The sequence below is a fragment of the Gopherus evgoodei genome, chromosome 14 (genome assembly GCF_007399415.2).
Source record: "Gopherus evgoodei ecotype Sinaloan lineage chromosome 14, rGopEvg1_v1.p, whole genome shotgun sequence".
Lineage (NCBI taxonomy): Eukaryota > Metazoa > Chordata > Testudines > Testudinidae > Gopherus > Gopherus evgoodei.
Genome location: NC_044335.1, coordinates 2,736,608 through 2,755,509, shown reverse-complemented (window position 1 = coordinate 2,755,509; position 18,902 = coordinate 2,736,608). Strand labels below are relative to the sequence as shown.

At 47.9% G+C, this 18,902-nt stretch overlaps 1 protein-coding gene across 2 annotated transcripts in view; it reads left to right on the top strand.

The window, feature by feature from the left end:
* Positions 1-18,902, top strand: part of TTLL9 (tubulin tyrosine ligase like 9) — a 31,543-nt gene that overhangs the window by 3,318 nt on the left and 9,323 nt on the right. For both annotated transcript variants that reach the window (XM_030533129.1, XM_030533128.1), the window contains exons 4-5: positions 554-665; positions 1,527-1,712. In XM_030533129.1, coding sequence (XP_030388989.1) covers positions 554-665; positions 1,527-1,712 — 298 coding nt within the window. The remainder of the gene's footprint in view (positions 1-553; positions 666-1,526; positions 1,713-18,902) is intronic.

Here is an 18,902-nt window from a genome sequence, read left to right as displayed (position 1 = left end):
GTTGTGTTTGAAGACTAGGAACTGCTGACTATAGTTTTCCAGTTTTAGTTCTGTTGCTGTTGATCTGTCATCCCTTAAATAGGATCTTATAAATACAATTAAACGATGTTGTACTGACTCAGGGGGAAGACAGCCGCACATTGAATTTGAGGGGACTGACTTCAGTGGAGTTGCCTGGTTGTAGATGACTCCATTCTAAGTCCTGCTTCTGCTTTTCTAACTAATTGGATGATTTCAATTGAACTCCTGGTAGTCAAGAATCAGTGTGATAACTGTTTTGTTTATACCTAATACATTGGTATATTCAGACCAAAACAGGCTTAGTTGTAATTGGAACCATTAAAATTCAGAGCCTAAACTTTTAAAGAACAAAATAAACAAAAAAAATGGATGAATCATGTGCACCAAGACTTTTTATTACCTGTAAAAAGGACAAGGAGAGAAGGAAGCAGTGGTGGTGATGACAGCTGGTCGCTGTCAAGCAGGGTGGGTGTGGGGATGACCTAGAACTCAGTGCTTGCCTTACCTGCTGTCTCTCTGCCTCTTTCCATAGGGAGGGCGAGTGGGATTTTTACTGGTGTGATGTCAGCTGGCTTCGGGAGAATTTTGACCATACCTACATGGATGAACATGTTCGCATATGCCACTTCCGGAACCACTATGAGGTAAGAAACCACTGTGAGTGAAACATATGGGTCAGGATGGTCTGGGAAAATAGTCAGTAAACTTCCATGTGAAAAGCTTGTTGATGGAAAATACCTTGTAATATTCCCTGCCGTGAAACCTAATCCCCTCCTGACTGCTGTGCTAACCCCTCCTCAGAAATTATCAACCTCCATCACTCCAGGAAACAGAAGAGTGCCTTTGCCCAGGGACATGACACTAGATTTATGGTATTCCACATGTGATAAATCTCATGAACGCTGAGCTGGACTGTCACAGGAATCCAGGATCAACTGTACACTACAAGGACAACTGTGTTGTAGCACAGTTCTTTCTTGGGACAGTTCTAGCATAGTTCCAGAATGTATCATGTTCAAGGCTTTAGCAGAAGCAGAAAGCATGTAAAGTCCCATGTGCACTACAAAATGGAACTGTTTTAAATATATCTGAGGACAATTGCATTGCAACCAGGTCATCTGAGATGGTTCTATTTTCAGTATAGACAGGCCCTAAAACTTGGTGTTTGCTTTGGAAATCAGCATAGCAGCTACACCTAAAGGCTTTAGACCAGAAATAATGCACTGTGGATTGCTACAGATTCCCCTTGCTCCACCTGAGAGCTAAAAAACAAAAACCCACGCACACACCAACCATGCAGATTCCTCCACAAAGAAGGAAAGAATCCCTAACTTTACCCATTGTTTTTCTCAGTTATTTAAATTCCTGTGGCATCACTGCTGAGATCTATTACCAAATATCACCAGAAACATCTCATCTCCTGGGCAATTCAAGTGAAAGAAGAGTGATGATTAATGTGTGTTAACGTTTGCAGAGTCTGCTTTTGTATTTCTCTTTCCACTTAGCTGACTCGTAAGAATTACATAGTGAAGAACCTGAAGAGGTTTCGGAAGCAGATAGAGAGAGAGGCAGGAAAGCTGGAGGCAACAAAATGTGACTTTTTCCCCAAGACCTTTGAGATGCCATCAGAGTACCACTTGTTTGTGGAAGAATTTCGCAAGAATCCTGGCATCACCTGGATTATGAAACCAGTAAGTATGGTCCTGTCCAAGGGGACGATTCAGAGGAGACATTGCTCACTTGGGTGTTCTGTGGGAAGAGAAGAGTATGCATTCAAATCCATAGCAGGCATTGCTCTTGGCCAGGTGGTCTCATAGACTCAAGGCCAGAAGGGACCATTATGGTCATCTAGTCCGACCTCCTGCACAATGCAGGCCACAGAATCTCACCTACCTGCTCCTGTAACAAACCCCTAACCTATGTCTGAGTTACTGAAGTCTTCAAATCGTGGTTTAAAGACCTCAAGGTGCAGAGAATCCTCCAGCAAGTGACCTGTGCCCCACGCTACAGAGGAAGGCGAAAAATCTCCAGGGCCTCTGCCAGTCTTCCCTGGTCATAGGCATAGGTGCTGACTTTTATTTTTCCTGGTGGGTGTTCCACCCCTACTCTGCCCCAAGGCCCCATCCCACTCCACCCCTTCCATGAAGCCCTACCCTCACTCCGCCTCTTCCTGTCCCCGCTCCACCCTCTTCCCCAGGCCCCATGTCAGCTGTAGAACAGCTGAAGAGCTGTGGCTGGTGTGTGTTGACCACCCCCATTATTTTTTTCTATGGGTTCTTGAGCCCTGGAGCACCCTTGGAGTCCGTGCCTATGCCTGATTCTCTGCTCACTTGTACAGTGTAAATCAGGAGCAATCCCAGTGAAATTAGTGGAATTATACTGGTATAACATTAATGAGCTACAGGTGGTTCACCAGCCCAGGAAGTAGTCTAATGAGTGACGCTGTGATTCACCAGCAGATATAAACCCAATCTGACAAGCCAGAAAAGGCACGTCAGACTGGCAATGCCAGCAGGAATCTGAAACGCACTTCTTGAATTGAAGAGGGTACTAAGCAGGGGTAAGTCTAGCTGGCAAAGGTGCTGTAGTATAAACCAGACCTACATTAACCATGTTTTGGGGCAGTTAATTTTCCTTGTTTCTTGAGGAAGAGGTGTTAGTGAAGAGGTATGATTGGAAGACACCTGTGGGAGGGGAATGATCTACCACTTTAGTTCCCAGCTCTGCCCTCTTCCTGTCCCCACCATGCCCCTGGTAGGGCTAGAAGGGCCATGGGACAGAAAGGAGGATGGTAACTGATGGGCTGTGAGGAGCACATCCACCAGCTGGAGACAGCAAGAGGAATAGCGGGAAGCCCCAGATTTTGTATCTGCTTCAGGGAGCTAGTGCAAAGGAAGGGGCTCTGCTCAGCCCTCTGCAGTACAGGAAACCTGCTGATATGTGGAATGGCCCATTCATCTCAGTAGGGTGTGCTCAGATGAATTAGGATGCTCCAAAGAGATGAATAATCTGACACAATAACAACGAGGAGTCCGGTGGCACCTTAAAGACTAACAAATGTATTTGGGCATAAACATTTGTGGGTAAAAACCCCACTTCTTCTTCAGATGCATGGAGTGAAAATTACAGATGCAGGCATATTATACTGACACCTGAAGAGAAGGGAGTTGCCTTATAAGTGGAGAAGCAGTGTTGACAGGGCCAATTCAATTAGGTTGGATGTGGTCCACTCCCAATAACGGATGAGGAAGTGTCAATACCAAGAGACGGAAAGTTGCTTTTTTAGTGAGCCAGCCAATCCCAGTCCCTGTTCAAGCCCAAATTAATGGTGTTAAATTTGCAAATGAATTTTAGCCCCACAAAGTCAGCAGCTACCCTGATTTGGGGGAATTAGGAATGTAAAGGATAATTTCATTTTTAAAGGTGATCTGTAAAGGGGCAACAACTGAGACTGTGCCTTTGTTTGATTTTCTTCTGATGTGTAAAAAAGGCATGAAGATTTGGGGGCTTAAGTGTTGTTTGTTTGTACATGCATCCGACAAAGTGGGTATTCACCCACGAAAGCTCATGCTCCAAAACTTCTGTTAGTCTATAAGGTGCCACAGGACTCTTTGCTGCTTTTACAGATCCAGACTAACATGGCTACCCCTCTGATGTTTGTTTGTTTGTATGTTTGTTTGTTTTGGGAAGGGAAGATACATTTATGTTGCCTCTTTTTATATTAAAAATCCAGGTCCTGTCTCATGCTTTGGCTTTGTCTAGACTAGAGTTGGTGGTCCAGTTATAATTCAGTCTCATTGATTGTAAATGCTAATTGTGTTGATAACTGAGTCTCCCCACAAATGTTTGTTCTGGGGCACAAATGTTGTGATTTGCCAGAGGTTGAGCCACCATGTTGTGATACTTTGCAAATGGTTGCATCTGGATTAGCATTTACAGCCACTTAACAAGCAATTGGCAAACAATTACAACAGGTGGACAAATGCTAGTTCAAAGCCTAGAAGGCTGTGTCTACACTGCCACTTTCAGTGCTAACTTTAGTTGTTCAGGGGTGTGAAAACACACACACACATACACACCCACCAACCCACCGACAACACTTTTAGTGCTGAAAAGCGCCAGTATAGACAGCGCTTTATTGACAGGAGCCATGCTCCCAGCGATAAGGCTACCACCCCTCATCTGGGGGTTGGTTATGTTTTATCGCTGGGAGAGCTCTCCCCCAGTGATAAAGCGTGACTCCACTGCCCACGTCAGAGCATGTTTGCGGCCATGCTGTAACGTGGGCAGTGTAGACATACCCACAGATAACAGGAGAACTAGTGAAATGATAACATCACAAGAGCCAAGAGACAGAAAACTGAGCAATGAAGAGGAGAAGGGATTTTAAATCACACTTTGGAAAACTCTGTTTTGTCTGATTTTGCTAACACCTATTTAACATCTGTGCCAAATGAGTATTTTGGATAAAGGATGCATGGGTGCAAAAGAGGGATGAGACAAATTTGCCCCCATATTTTTACTATGCAGGGGGGCAGGACAGTCCCCCTCCTGCCTCCCCTAAATGGCACCCCTGAGGACAGATACTTTCCCACCTAGGCAGAGAGAGCAGAGTGGCACTTGCAGAAATGGGGGAAGGCAGTGGCAGTGACTCTGTATGCCCCCGCACTCCCAAACTGCACCGATGGTGGACTCCCCTCCCCCTCTCCTGACACTGCAGCAGGCCCTCCAAGGCTCCCTCTGCCGGAAATATGACTCACTTTGTGCTGCCTGCAGTTGGAGCCTGCTGGGAGCTGGAGCCTGCCCAGGAGATCTAGGTAGGGGACAGGGCCACCCGATCCAGGTGAGCAAGGTCACATCGCTACTGATCAGGCTGGGCTCCCCCTCACCTGCCCCTAACTCTGGCTGGAGCAGTAGAGCAGCTTCCTGAGGCTGTTGGAGGATGGGCCCCACGCCAAGGGCTGAAGCAGGGTTGGGTCAGCCTCTGTTTTAGTAAGCCCAGGGGCTACAAAAGCTGAACAGATCATAAGCGATTAACACAGCCACCTACCAGCTGATCAGTGGGGACGGGGCTGCAAAGGAACTACTGATCCCTGGCTGTGGCTGCAGCTCTATTGCCGGTGGGTGCTAAGCACCCGTTAATTTTTTCCATGGGTGCTCCCTGGAGCACCCCCAGAATCCCCACCTATGGTCAGTGGTCAAAAGTGCTGTTTCTCCAATCTCTTGGTTGATGTTTCTTCACTTGTAGTAACTTATTTCAAAAATGGAAAAATAACCCCATTTATTTGCAGAGCCAAAGCAACCTAACTGTGAAAACATAATATTTGGATATTGGTGGGGAGAGCCTGTGAATGTAAGAAGTTGCTATGTTGAGATACAAATTGTGCTGATTTGCTGAAGCAACAGAGAACTCCCCAGGGGCTCTTGCTGTATGGCCCAATTCACCCCTAGCAGAACTCCTCTGAAGTCAGTCAGTTAAACCCCATGTGTGCACAGATGTGAGTGTGCACAAAATATAACTCTGTTTAACTGGGCCTTTGTGTTAACAAAGTCTATTGTGACCCCTGAAGTAATATGGGAGAAGAAAGCCAGTATCTTTAAAGGAAACACACTGTATCTAATAAAAAGAACAGGAGTACTTGTGGCACCTTAGAGACTAACATTTATTTGAGCATAAGCTAATATAACCCTTTTAAATCCAGCCAGTTTAAAAAGCTGATTGGTATTCTCTTCACTGCATTCTGGGATGAGGGACCCAGAGAGAAGCCTGTTTACCTCTTGAGTGTAACCTTAGCAAAGCCAGGTAGTCTGTAACTGGCTGGCATTTCTTCCTCATTGTGCTTTAGGGTTGAGGAGCAAGAGCCTTTTTTTAATCCAATGGCTGGCTCCTCCTGTCTTCTGAAACCCCATTTCTCCCCTGAGACCCAGAGATAAATGGAGTTGTACTGTATGAAGTAAAGTCCACTTGGATGCATATCCTTGGGACCAAGAAAAAATGTGCTTCCTTTAGAAACTGCAAATATAGCGAATAGAGCCTAGAAATGCCATCCTGCTGCCAGATGATTCAAAATGTTTTACATCATGAATATTGTACCAGAGTGCATAATTAAATGTACACCTATCTGTGAGACTCACAACATGGATATTGATATAATAGGTATCACAGAAACTTGGTGGAACAATGATAATGAATGGGACATGGTAATATCAGGGTGCAAAATATATAGGAATGACAAAGTACATCATGCTGGTGGGGGAGTGGGATTATATGCAAAATAAAGCATAAAAGCAAATATAGTAAAAATCTTAAATGAATCAAGCAGTATAATAGAATCTCTACAGTAGAAATTCCATGCTTGACTAGTAAGAGCATAGGAGAAGAATATACTACTGACCACCTAATTCGATGATGACAGTGACTGTAACATGCTCAGGGAGAACAGAGAGGCTACAAAAATAGAAAACCCAATAATAATGGGAGATTTCAGCTATCTCCATGTTGACTGGGAACATGTCACCTCAGGATGGGATGCAAAAATAAAATTGCTAGACACCATTAATGACTGCTTCTTGAACCAACTAGTCTTGGAACCCACAAGGGGAGAGACAATTCATGATTTAGAACTAATTGGTGCACAGGATTTAGTCTAAGAGGTGCATATAGCCAAATCGCTTGGTAATAGCAACCATAATGTAATTAAATATAACATTTGTAGGGAGGAAAATACCAAAGAAACCTACCACAGTAGCATATAACTTAAAAAAGGGGATCTACACAAAAATGAGGAGGCTAGTTAAACAGAAATTAAATGGAACAGTCACAAGAGTTAAATGCCTGCAAGCTGCATGGAAGCTTTTTAATGACATCATAATAGAGGCTCAAACTACATGTATACCCCCAAATAAAAAAAACAAACAGTAAAAGGGCCAAAAATGCCACTGGAGCTAAACAACAGTAAAAGAGGTGGTTGGAGACAAAAATACATCTTTTAAAAACTGGAAGTCAAATCCTGCTGTGGAAAATAAAGGAACATAAACTTGGGCAAGTCAGGTATAAAAGTGTAATTAGGCAGTCCAAAAAAGAATTTAAGGAGCAACTAGCAAAAGACACGCAAACTAACAGCAAAATGTTGTTTAAGCACCTCAAAAGCAGGAAGTCTGCCAAAATATCAGTGGAGCTACTGGACAATCGAGGTGCTAAAGGAGCACTCAAGGAAGCCAAGGCCTTGCAGAGAAGCTAAATGAATCCTTTGCATCGGTCTTCACTGCAGCAGATGTGAGGGAGATTCCCACACCCGAGTCATTCTTTTTAGGTGACAAATCTGAGGAATCTGACAAATCTAGGTGGAGGTGTCAATAGAGGAGGTTTTGGAACAAACTGATGAATTAAACAGTAATAAGTCATCAGGACCAGATGGTATTCACCCAAAATTTCTGAAGGAACTACCAACTGTGCTACTTAAACTATTGCTTAAATCATCCTCTATACCAGATGACTGGTGGATAGGTAACGTAACGCCAATTTTTAAAATAGGCTCCAAGGTAACAAGCTTATGAATAGGAGGAAAGAAGTAGATGTGATATATTTTGACTTTAGTAAGGCTTTTGATACTGTCTCATATGAGCAGCAAAGAGTCCTGTGGCACCTAATAGACTAAGAGATGTATTGGAGCATGAGCTTTCGTGGGTGAATACCCACTTCGTCGGATGGATGCATCCAAAAAAGTGGGTATTCACCCACGAAAGCTCATGCTCCAATACGTCTGTTAGTCTATAAGGTGCCACAGGACTCTTAGTCTGGATCTGTAAAAGCAGCAAACACAGCTGCCCCTCTGATACTTGTCTCATATGACTGTCTCATAAACAAACTAGAGAAATGTAGCCTAGGTGAACCTAAAGGTGGGGGCACAATGGGTTGGAAAATCATACTCGGAGAATAGTTATCAATAGTTCTTAGTCAAGCTTGAAGGGCATGTCACGTGGGGTCCTGCAGGGATCTGTCCTGAGTCTGGTTCTATTCAGTGTCTTCATAAATGATTTGGATAATGGCATAGAGCAGTGGTTCTCAAACGTTTGTACTGGTGACCCCTTTCACATAGCGAGCCTCTGAGTGTGACCCCCCTTATAGATTAAAAACACATTTTTATATATTTAACACTGTTGCAGGGGGGCAACAGTTGGGGTTCGTTTGCCCGGTGTGCGTATCCCCAATGACCACACCGGAGAAGCAAGTTTATTTGAATCAAATAAGGCACAGGGAGAAATCAATCTCAAATCCTGCACGAATCACTATCCATTGCCATGTCTTATATACCTTACTTGTTTACAAAGATGTTCACAGGTGCTACAATTCATCATTTACAATTCATTAACTACCGGATCTTTTAACTAACTATATCCTTAACCCATACTACTGACCCCCCCCCTTTGATCGATTACATCTTGTACCATAAACAAAAGAACAAAAGAAAATGATAAATGATTACATATACTCATGCTAGCTAGCAGGCCTGAGAATGTAAACTTTTGACCCCACGCCATATTGCCAGTTATTTGGGGCCTAGCCTCCCCCCCCAACAACACCATTATAAATGCTGGAGGCAAAGCACAGTTTGGGGTGGAGCCTGACAGCTTGCGACCACTCCCATGTAATAACCTCGACCCCGAGGGGTTCTGACCCCCAGTTTGAGAACCCCTGGCATAGAGAGTACACTTATAAAGTTTGCATATGATACCAAGCTGGGAGGGGTTGCAAGTGCTTTGGAGGATAGGATTAGAATTCAAAATGATCTTGACAAACTGGAGAAATTATCTGAATTAAATAGGATGAAATTCAATAAGGACAAATAAAGTACTACATTTAGGAAGGAATAATCAGTTGCACAAATTCAAACTGGGAAATGACTGCCTAGAAAGGAGTACTGCAGAAAAGAATGCACTAGTTATAGTGGATGACAAACTAAATGAGTCAACAATGTCATACTGTTGCCAAAAAAAGTGAACATCATTCTGGGATATATTAGCACAGGGGCGGGCAAACTTTTTGGCCTGAGGGCCACATCGGGTTTCAGAAATTGTATGGAGGGCCGGTTAGGGGAGGCTGTACCTCCCCAAACAGCCAGGTGTGGCCCGGCCCCTGCCCCCTATCTGACCACCCCACCCCCTGCTTCTCGCCCCCTGATGGCCCACCTGGGACTCCTGTCCCATCCAACCCCCCCACCCCATTTCTTGTCCCCTAAGGGGCCCCCCGGGACCCCTGTTCCATCCACCCCTCCCTGCCCCTGGACCTCCCCCACTGCCCTATCCAACTGGTTTTTGAATGTTATAATTCTTGACATCTGATGTGTCCATTTATTCTTTTGCGTAGAGACGGTCCAGTTTGGCCAGTGTACATGGCAGAGGGGCATTGCTGGCACATGATGGCATATATCACATTGGTAGATGTGCAGGTGAACGAGCCTCTGATAGTGTGGCTGATGGGATTAGGTCCTATGATGGTGTCCCCTGAATAGATATGTGGACGGAGTTGGCAACAGGCTTTGTTGCAAGGATGGGTTCTTGGGTTAGTGTTTTTGTTGTGTGGTGAGTATTTGCTTCAGGTTGGGGGGCTGTCTGTAAGCGAGGACTGGCCTGTCTCCCAAGATCTGTGAGAGTGAGGGATTGTCCTTCAGGATAGGTTGTAGATCCTTGATGATGTGCTGGAGAGGTTTTAGTTGGGGGCTGAAGGTGATGGCTAGTGGCGTTCTGTTACTTTCTTTGTTGGGCCTGTCCTGTAGTAAGAGACTTCTAGGTACTCCCACCTTAACTGATTACTTTCATTATAGTTAGTATGGCAACACCCATTTTTTCATGGCCTCTGTGTATATATATATATCTTCCTACTGTATTTTCCACTGCATGCATCCGATGAAGTGGATTTTAGCCCACAAAAGCTTATGCTCAAATAAATTTGTAAGTCTCTAAGGTGCCACAACTACTACTCATTCTTTTTGCAAGACATAAGTAGTAATTCTTCCTCTCTGCGCAGCACAGGTAAGGCCTCAACTGGAGTATTTTGTCCAGTTCTGGGCATCACACTTTGGGAAAGATGTGGAAAAACTGGAGAAAGTCCAGAGGAGAGCAATAAAAATGGTTAACAGTGTAGAAAACATGACCAATGAGGAAAGGTTGAAAAAATTGGCTTTGTTTAGTCTGGAGAGAAAAGACTGAGGGAACACATGATGACAGCTTTCAATTACATAAAAGGTTGTTACAAGGAGGAGGGTGATAAATTGTTCTCCTTAACCACTGAGGACAGGAAAAGAAATAATGAGTTTGAATTACAGCAAGAGAGATTTAGGTTAGCATTAGACGTTAGGAAAAACTTCCTAACTGTAAGGATAGTTAAGCATTGGAACAAATGACCTAGGGAGGCTCTGGAATCTCCATCACTGGAGTTTTAAGAGCAGGTTGGACAAACACCTGTCAGGGATGGTCTAGATAATACTTAGTCCTGCATCAGTGCAGAGGACTGAAGTAGATGACCTATCAAGGTCCCTTCCAATCCTACATTTCTGATTGAGCAACAAAATGGCAGGTGAAATTCAATGTTGATAAATGCAAAGTACTGCGCATTGGAAAACATAATCCCAACTATACATATAGAATGATGACATCTAAATTAGCTGTTACCACTCAGGAAAGAGATCTTGGAGTCATTGTGGATAGTTCTCTGAAAACATCTGCTCAATGTGCAATGGCCATCAAAAGAGCTAATAGAATGTTAGGAACCATTAGGAAAGGGATAGATAAGAAGACAGAAAATGTCATAATGCCACAATATACATCTATAGTACACCTATGCCTTGAATACTGCATGCAGATCTGGTCACCCCATCCCAAAAAAGGAAATTGGAAAACATACTGAGAAGGACAACAAAAAATATCAGGAGTATGGAACAGAAATTTAAAAGACTGGGACTGGTCAGCTTAGAAAAGAGACAGGTAAGGGGGGGATATGATCGAGGTCTATAAAATTATGAATGATATGAAGAGAGTGGATAAGGAAGTGTTAATTACCCCTTCACATTACACAAGAACCATGGGTCACCCAGTGAAATTAATGGGCAGCAGGTTTAAAACAAACATAAAGTAGGACGTCTTCACATAACACAGTCAACCTGTGCAACTTGTTACCAGAGGACGTTGTGAAGACCAAAAGAATAACTGGGTTAAAAAGAATTGGGTACATTCATGGAGGATAAGGAAGCTGGGACTGGATGACAAGGGATGGGGCTCACTCGATAAATTGCCTTGTTCTGATCATTCTCTGAAGCATCTGGCACTGGCCACTATTGGAAGACAGGATACTGGGCTAGGTCTGATGCAGCGTGGCCAGTCTTAGGTTCTTAACAGGACAGTCACTTTGCACAGCAGGTCTGGTAGGAGGGGACAAGACAGTTTGTCTCACTCTGCAGATCAGGCCTATCAATAAGAGTGGGTTTATGAGTAGTGAATGGGAGGCAATTATGCAAACTAACAATTTAATTACAGCCATGAGGATAACAGCTAGTGATTATCCAAGTCTACAGATGTTAATTTGGGTTAATCAGCAACAAGAAACCTTATATTAAGCTTATATTTTGTGCCCACAACCTCAATTATCATTGGAAATAACCTGAATACAATAAATTAGAATATATATATAAAGATTGTGGCCACAAAAAATATACCAACAACTGGAATGAAGTAGTTTGTGGCTGACCTCAAAACTCAAAAGTAAAAATAAACTTTGTTATTCCTCATGTCACTCTGTGCTCTTGAAATGACTTAGATCTTGCAGTCTCAGATAGCCCCTGTGTGTGTTGCAGTTATGTGGGGGGTGGGAGTGCATAATTCTGGTCCAAGGGTTGAGCTCTTGTGGGGCTGGTGATAGAACTCTCTTAGTGGGTGGTCCATCACAGCCAGCTTCTGGCTGCTTTTAATGTGCAATGCAAACTTGTGATCTTCAAGCTCATTCTACATTCCTGCTGCTTGTTGTAGCTTGCTTGCCTCTCTCATGATGGACTGTTGCTGTATCTCCTTTTCATTAAATGCTACTGTGACACACCCAGACTCCAAATATAGCTTAAATCAAAAACATGTGTTGTGTTACTGTATTTCTGCAATCATGTGATTAACTTCTTTTATTTGGTCCCATGGGACAGCCTCACCTGTATTCTGCCCACTAAGCCATCTCCCCTTAGACAACGTCTAACATCTGAGCTACTTTCAGAGAGCCACCATGGAAAGAAAAGAGGGGGAAAAGTCTCTGCCACTTTACTTTTTTTCCCACAAATATGCAGCAGGAAAAATGGAAACTTAAACTTAGAGAGATGATATATTGTCTTGGCTCAGTGGCAGTTTGAAGCTAGAAACACTTGTTTTATCACAGTGGAGAACTGGGATTCCAGGATTTCCAATGGTGTAAAGCAGCTTGTTTCTATCCTTGGCCTATCTTCCTAAGGTCATGAAGGACTGGATCTTAAAACCATGTCACCCTGGATTTACAGAAAATAGCTTCATTTTTAGAGGCTTTTAAAATGTAACTCTACTGTCACTCCATGGCCTGTAGCTAGTAACTAAGGCAACCTAGCTTTACACACAGACAGATGTGAAAAATAGTTCCAATAAAACGTATTAAACTACTTACAAAATCTAAGGTAACTGTTGTCTAAAATGTGGAATAACAAAACCCATGATGGCATGTGGTGATGTAAAGGTTTTATTGCCTCTCCTTTGGAATGGCTGTAAAACTCATGGCATTCCCACTCATGAATACTGTCACCATCCCATTAAAACCCTTATATCACCACACACCATCAAGTATTTGCTTTTTATAGCTTTACATAAAATAGCATCTTCAGACTTTTTAAGCACACTATGGAAAAGCACTGACTTATTCATTTGAACTGGAATTGTGTGGGGTTTTGGCTGACTTTTTATATTATTAATATTATAGCTGCTTTCATCCAAGGAGCTCAAAGTGCTTTACAAAACAATGTCTCCCAATATGCCTGCATAAATATATGGACCAGTTCACCCACCACTCAAATAGCAGCATTTAAGGTCCTGATTCTGAGATCCTTGACCTTACAGGATTAGGTCCAAGGAGCACAACACAACAGTTCAGGACAGGAAGTGAAATAGGATACAACTACCTATATGAAACTGCAGGGAGAACTTTGTTACCTGAGTAGGAATTTGTCCAAGAATGGGGTTGACACTCTTATTCTTACAGAAGTTAAATGATGTTAAGTGGCCAGAACCCTGGTTTTGTCTTTTACTCAGAAGACAGCCCTTCAAATAGACCCATGGCTAGGGCTCCTAGGTGTTAAGGTAACACAAATTAATAATAATAAATGACCAATGCCTTCTGTTGAGTCTCCTGTTTTTAACTTTGTACAGCACCCAGAATGCCAACTGGGTGCTTAATAAATAAAGGTTCTTCTTCGAGTGATTGCTCATATCCATTCCAGTTAGGTGTACGCGCCGCGCGTGCACATTCGTCGGAAAACTTTTACCCTAGCAACTCAGTGGGCCGGCAGGTCGCCCCCTAGAGTGGCGCCACCATGGCGCTCCATATATACTCCTGCCGGCCCACCCGCTCCTCAGTTCCTTCTTACCGCCCGTGTCGGTCGTTGGAACAGTGGAGCGCGGCTTAGCTGACCTCCACTTCCCTAGCTACTCGTTTTCTCGTATATAATTATGCAGTTATAACACTTTTATATAGATATTTGTATGGTTATACGTGTTTCTTTGCTAACATGGTTAGTTTAGTTAGCGGGGTTCAGGAAGTAGCCCCTTCCATGAGCCCAGTGCCGGAGCCATGAATGGCTCACCGGGTTTTCAAAAGGGGCCCGGCTTGCCAGAAGCCGCGGCCGAAGAGAGACCTACATGACTCCTGTTTGAAGTGCCTCAGGGAATCACACTTGACAGATAAGTGCCCCATTTGCAAGGCTTTTAAGCCGAGAACAAAAAGGTGCGGGACTTTCACTTGCCCCTCCACCTTGGGCGCGGAGCGACGTTCAAGCGGCGGGCAGAAGCGCCTCCTCGGCACCGGACCCCGCCGGTACCACCAAGGCCTTTCGGCACCGACCGTCGCCGGCACCGATGTCGACTCGGCACCGTTCCCTTCTTCCGAGGTCGAGAGAGTCTACGATTCCTGCTGGTGCCTGGCGGCTCCCCGGCACGCGCCGTGGTTGAGCCCCCTGCTCCCGCTACTTCAGTGCCACCTGCATCGCAGCCAGAGAGCTCGCCTCAGTTGCGTTATCCGGCCTGCAGAGGCACCGATGACTTCGGCTCCGTCGATTCCAGTCCCCCAGGACCAGGGAATCCGGTGCCTGGCAGCTCCCCGGCTCGCGCCGTGGTAGAGCTTACTGCTCCTGCTGCTTCTGTGCCAGCTGCACCACAGCTAGACAGCTCATCTAAGATGGCTCGCCCGGCACCGACGACGTCGGCACCGTCGATCCCGGTCCCACGAGGGCCGTAGAATCCGGTGCCTGACGGCTCCCCGGCACGCGCCGTGGTTGAGCGTATTGCTCCTGCTGCTTCCGTGCCAGCGGCACCGCAGCCAGAGAGCTCGTCTAGTCGGATCGCCCGGCGCTGACACCTACTACGGCACCGATGACGTCGTCACCGTCGATCCCGGTCCCATAAGGGCCGTAGAATCCGGTGCCTGACGGCTCCCCGGCACACGCCGTGGTTGAGCGTATTGCTCCTGCTGCTTCCGTGCCAGCGGCACCGCAGCCAGAGAGCTCGTCTAGTCGGATCGCCCGGCGCTGACGCCTGCTACGGCACCGATGACGTCGTCACCGTCGATCCCGGTCCCACAAGGGCCGTGGAATCCGGTGCCTGACGGCTCCCCGGCACGCGCCGTGGTTGAGCGTATTGCTCCTGCTGCTTCCGTGCCAACGGCACCGCAGCCAGAGAGCTCGTCTACGTCGGATCGCCCGGCACCGACACCTGCTGCGGCACCGATGACGTCGGCACCGTCGATCCCGGTCCCGCAAGGGCCGTAGTATCCGGTGCCTGACGGCTCCCCGGCACGCGCCGTGGTCGAGCTAATTTTCCGGCTGCTTCCGTGCCAACGGCACCGTGGCCAGAGGGCTAGTCTAAGTCGGATCGCCCGGCACCGACACCTGCTGCGGCACCGATGACGTCGGCACCGTCGATCCCGGTCCCGCAAGGGCCGTAGAATCCGGTGCCTGACGGCTCCCAGGCACGCGCCGTGGTTGAGCTCCTGTTCCGGCTGCTTCCATCGGCGCCGTCGATTCCAGTCCCACAAGGGCTATCGAATCCGGTGCCCGACGGCTCCCCGGCACGCGCCGTGGTTGAGCGTATTACTCCCGCTGCTTCAGTGCTGACGGCACCCCAGCCAGACGGCTTATATAACTCGGTTCTCCCGGCACCGGCACCTACCGAAGCTCTGATGACCTCGGTACCGTGGATCCCGGCCCACGAGGGCCGTCGAATCCGGTGCCTGACAGCTCCCCAGTACGCACTGTGGTTGAGCCTGCTGTTCCCTGCGCGCCGGAGATGTTACCAACGGCGAGGGCTCTCAGTGCCATGACGGAGTCAGTGCTGCCTGACCCGGGCACCGCCGGTACGGGTAATACAGTCTCTTCAAGGGACTGTCCCCTGTCAGTACAGCAGAGCGGCACCGTCCATGATCACGGTCCCGCAGACGCTCCAAGTCCTGTCGGCACGCCGGACACCACTGGCAGTTCCGGTACTGTTTTCCTCGGTACTGGTCACACTCACTGCACCGGTCGGTATCCCGTTCGCCGACCCGCTATCGGCACCGTTCCGACATCTGGCACCGGGGCAGGTACCTTGACTCCTGTAGCTCTTCTCCGAGCCTCGAGATCTCGGTCGACCTCCCGACACCGTTCTGGTTGCAGGTCTGGATCTCGTTCCAGGTACCGATACGCCTCCCGATGCCGGTCCCCGGTGCCGAGTTGGGCAAGGTCCGAGTGAGTCAGAGACTCGGCCCGTGCCCTCTTTTAGTACCTCCAGCATCCGTGTCACCCCATATGCGCGGATTTTATGCTCAGGACAACGATCCTGATATCATGGCCAGCGGGCGCCAGCCCCGAAGCAGAAAGAGCCTTGGCGAATGCAAGGTGTACTCTGCAGGGGCCCTGCACCTCTGGGTAGCAAAGCAACAAGCCTTGCTTAGCTGCGATAATTATAGCACCTGGGTGGAGGAGTTTCTCCCTCGAACCTCCCACCTAGAGTTCGCTGCCGTCTTGGAGGACGGGGGAAAGAATTTACCCTTTGTTGGTAAAGGCATCTTCGCGGCAGAGACAGCCCCAGACTGCGAAGCCTGCTGGACAATAGAGTCCTAATGCGTCTCAGCATGTATACGCCTGCGACCAAACGCAGGCCTTTATGGCCCCAGCCGCCATACTCTATGCCTAGCCAGAGGCAGAACTCTGGAAAACGGCAAGGCCAAGGTGGTCGCAGACAAACGTCAGGCCCCCTAAAAAGCCAAAGTCAAGGTCCCTCGCAATTACCACTGGGACCAAAGACGGACCTTCCAAGGTTCGCCGGAGGGCGGTGTACCAGTCGCAGGACGGGATCCTGATCCCGCTTTCTCCTGGCATGGCCCCAGTTACTTTTAGATCGCTGGGTCCTGAGCACGATGGAGCATAGGTACCACCTTTAAATTGCTCCAGCCCTGTCCCCCTTCAGCGGACGAAAGGGGCTAGGGGTTTTACTCCCGTTATGCCCCAGTCCCCCACTCGACCACAGGTCTCAGACCTCCCTGGTCCTGCATGGACTCAACCGGTTTGGGATAAGGTTGAAGTTCTGCATGGTATCCCTGGGAACCATTATTCCATCCTTGCCTCCGGGGGGCTACTATGCCGCCCTGGATAGGAAGGACGCGTACTTTCGCAATGCCATCTTCCCTCCGCATGGGAGATGCCTCCGCTTTATAGCCAGCGGTGAATACTCCCGGTTTACGGCCATAGTCGCCGCCTACCGTAGCTATGTCGGATATGCATTTTTCCGTATTGGGACGATTCGCTTATCCGAGGAGACTCTGACACACAAACCACTCAGCCCGTGGGCATCGTCACGGTCTTATTCACAGATCAAGGCCTGATGATTACTTTAGAGCAATCCGCTCTGGTTCCCACGCAGAGGTTGGGCTTCCTAGGGGCTATCTTGGTCTCCTACCTAGCCGGAGCCTGCTTATCGCAACTGCGGTTTTAGGCGATGGCATCAATCATCTGAGGTCTGAAGGCTTTCCCAACGACCTCAGCTCGTTCTTGTCTCAGTCTCCTGGGCCCATGGTTGCCCGCAAGTTTGTAACCAAACGCGCCAAGCTCCGCCTCCGTCCTCTCCAAGTCCGGCCCACCTCGGCGTACCGCTTGCACAGGGAGCCAATGGTCATGGTAGTCACCGTTCCCTCGAACGCCTTAGGCTCCCTAGAGTGGTGGCTAACTCCCTCCTTGGTGTGGACAGGATGCGGTTTCATCCGCCCCAGCCCTCACTGCCCCTGACGGCGGACGCATCATCTCTCTGCTCGAGTGCTCATGGTCACCTCCGAGCTTAAGGCCTTCGGTCTTCTAGGGAGCTGGCATTCCTCATTAATGCCCCAAAAATGAGAGTAGTCCGCCTGGCATGCCAGGGGTTCCAGCGGCAGCTGCGAGGCCGTTGTATCTCGATGTTTACAGCCAACACAATGGCCAGGTGCTTCATAAGCATTCAGGGGGGACATAGTCCTCCCCCCTTTTTTTTCGTCAGGAGGCCATCCATTTCCGGGTCTTTTGCATGGCCCACTCGATGGAGCTGGCGACGTCCTTTCTCCCAGGCGTTCGGAACATCTTATCTCTTTGACTCAGCAGGTCTTTCCTGTCTTACGAGTCATCACTCTGCCCCATGTGAGGCGTCCCGCTTTCCGGAAGTGGAAATGGTTCCTCACACAGACCTGTTCGCTCACCGCGAGTGCAGGAAATGCCAGGTGTTCTGCTCCTTCCAAGGTCTCTCCTCGGAATCGATCTTGGACGCATTCCTGATGCCGTGGAACGGCCAACTGCATTATGCCTTCCCGCTGTTCCCACTGGTTCGTTACGCACTGACATACCACGTTGCTCGGCCTGTCAGCCCAGACCTCATCACTCAGGGCAATGACAGGCTTCGTCACTTGGACCTGCAGCCTCTTCGCCTCACGTACCTGAGTCGGGGTGACAGGCAGCCTTCCGCCTGGTCAACGTACCAAGCCAGGTGGAAGCGTTTCCTTTACAGCTGCAGTACGCTCGATCTTGCTCCTGCTGAGGTCTCGATCCCCTCTATTTGGCCTGCCTCTGGCCTTCAGCGGCAGGGTCTGGCGGTATCATCGCTGAGCATACTCTCAGCAGCCATCCCTACCTTCCAGCAGGCTAAGATGGACGTTCAGTGTCCCACTATGGGTTCGAGGTCCCTCAAGGGCTTGGAGCGCTTGCACCCTCGGGTGCGCCGCCCAGCCCCGCCCTGGGGCCTCAACCTAGTCTTGGCCAGACGGGTCTCTGAGATCAGAGCTCTTACGAAGGTTCCACAAAGACAAGGTGCAGTTATGACCGCACCCGGCTTTCCTCCCTAAGGTGTTTTGGCCTTTCATGTTACCCACAGCTCAACGCAATGGGCATAACCGTTGCACTCCTTGGACATCTGTGGAGTGCTCGCATTATGTTGTGCTGACAGAATCATTTCCTAAGGTGCCCCAGCTCTGCCCCGGTAGCGGGCCAAAGGGAGGGCTTGCTTGTTTTCCTCTCAGAGGATCTCATCTTGGGTGATGGCGGACATCCCCACTTGTTATGATTTGGCTCATATTTCCCCAAGCCACATCACCGTGCATTCTACCAGGGCTCAGGCTT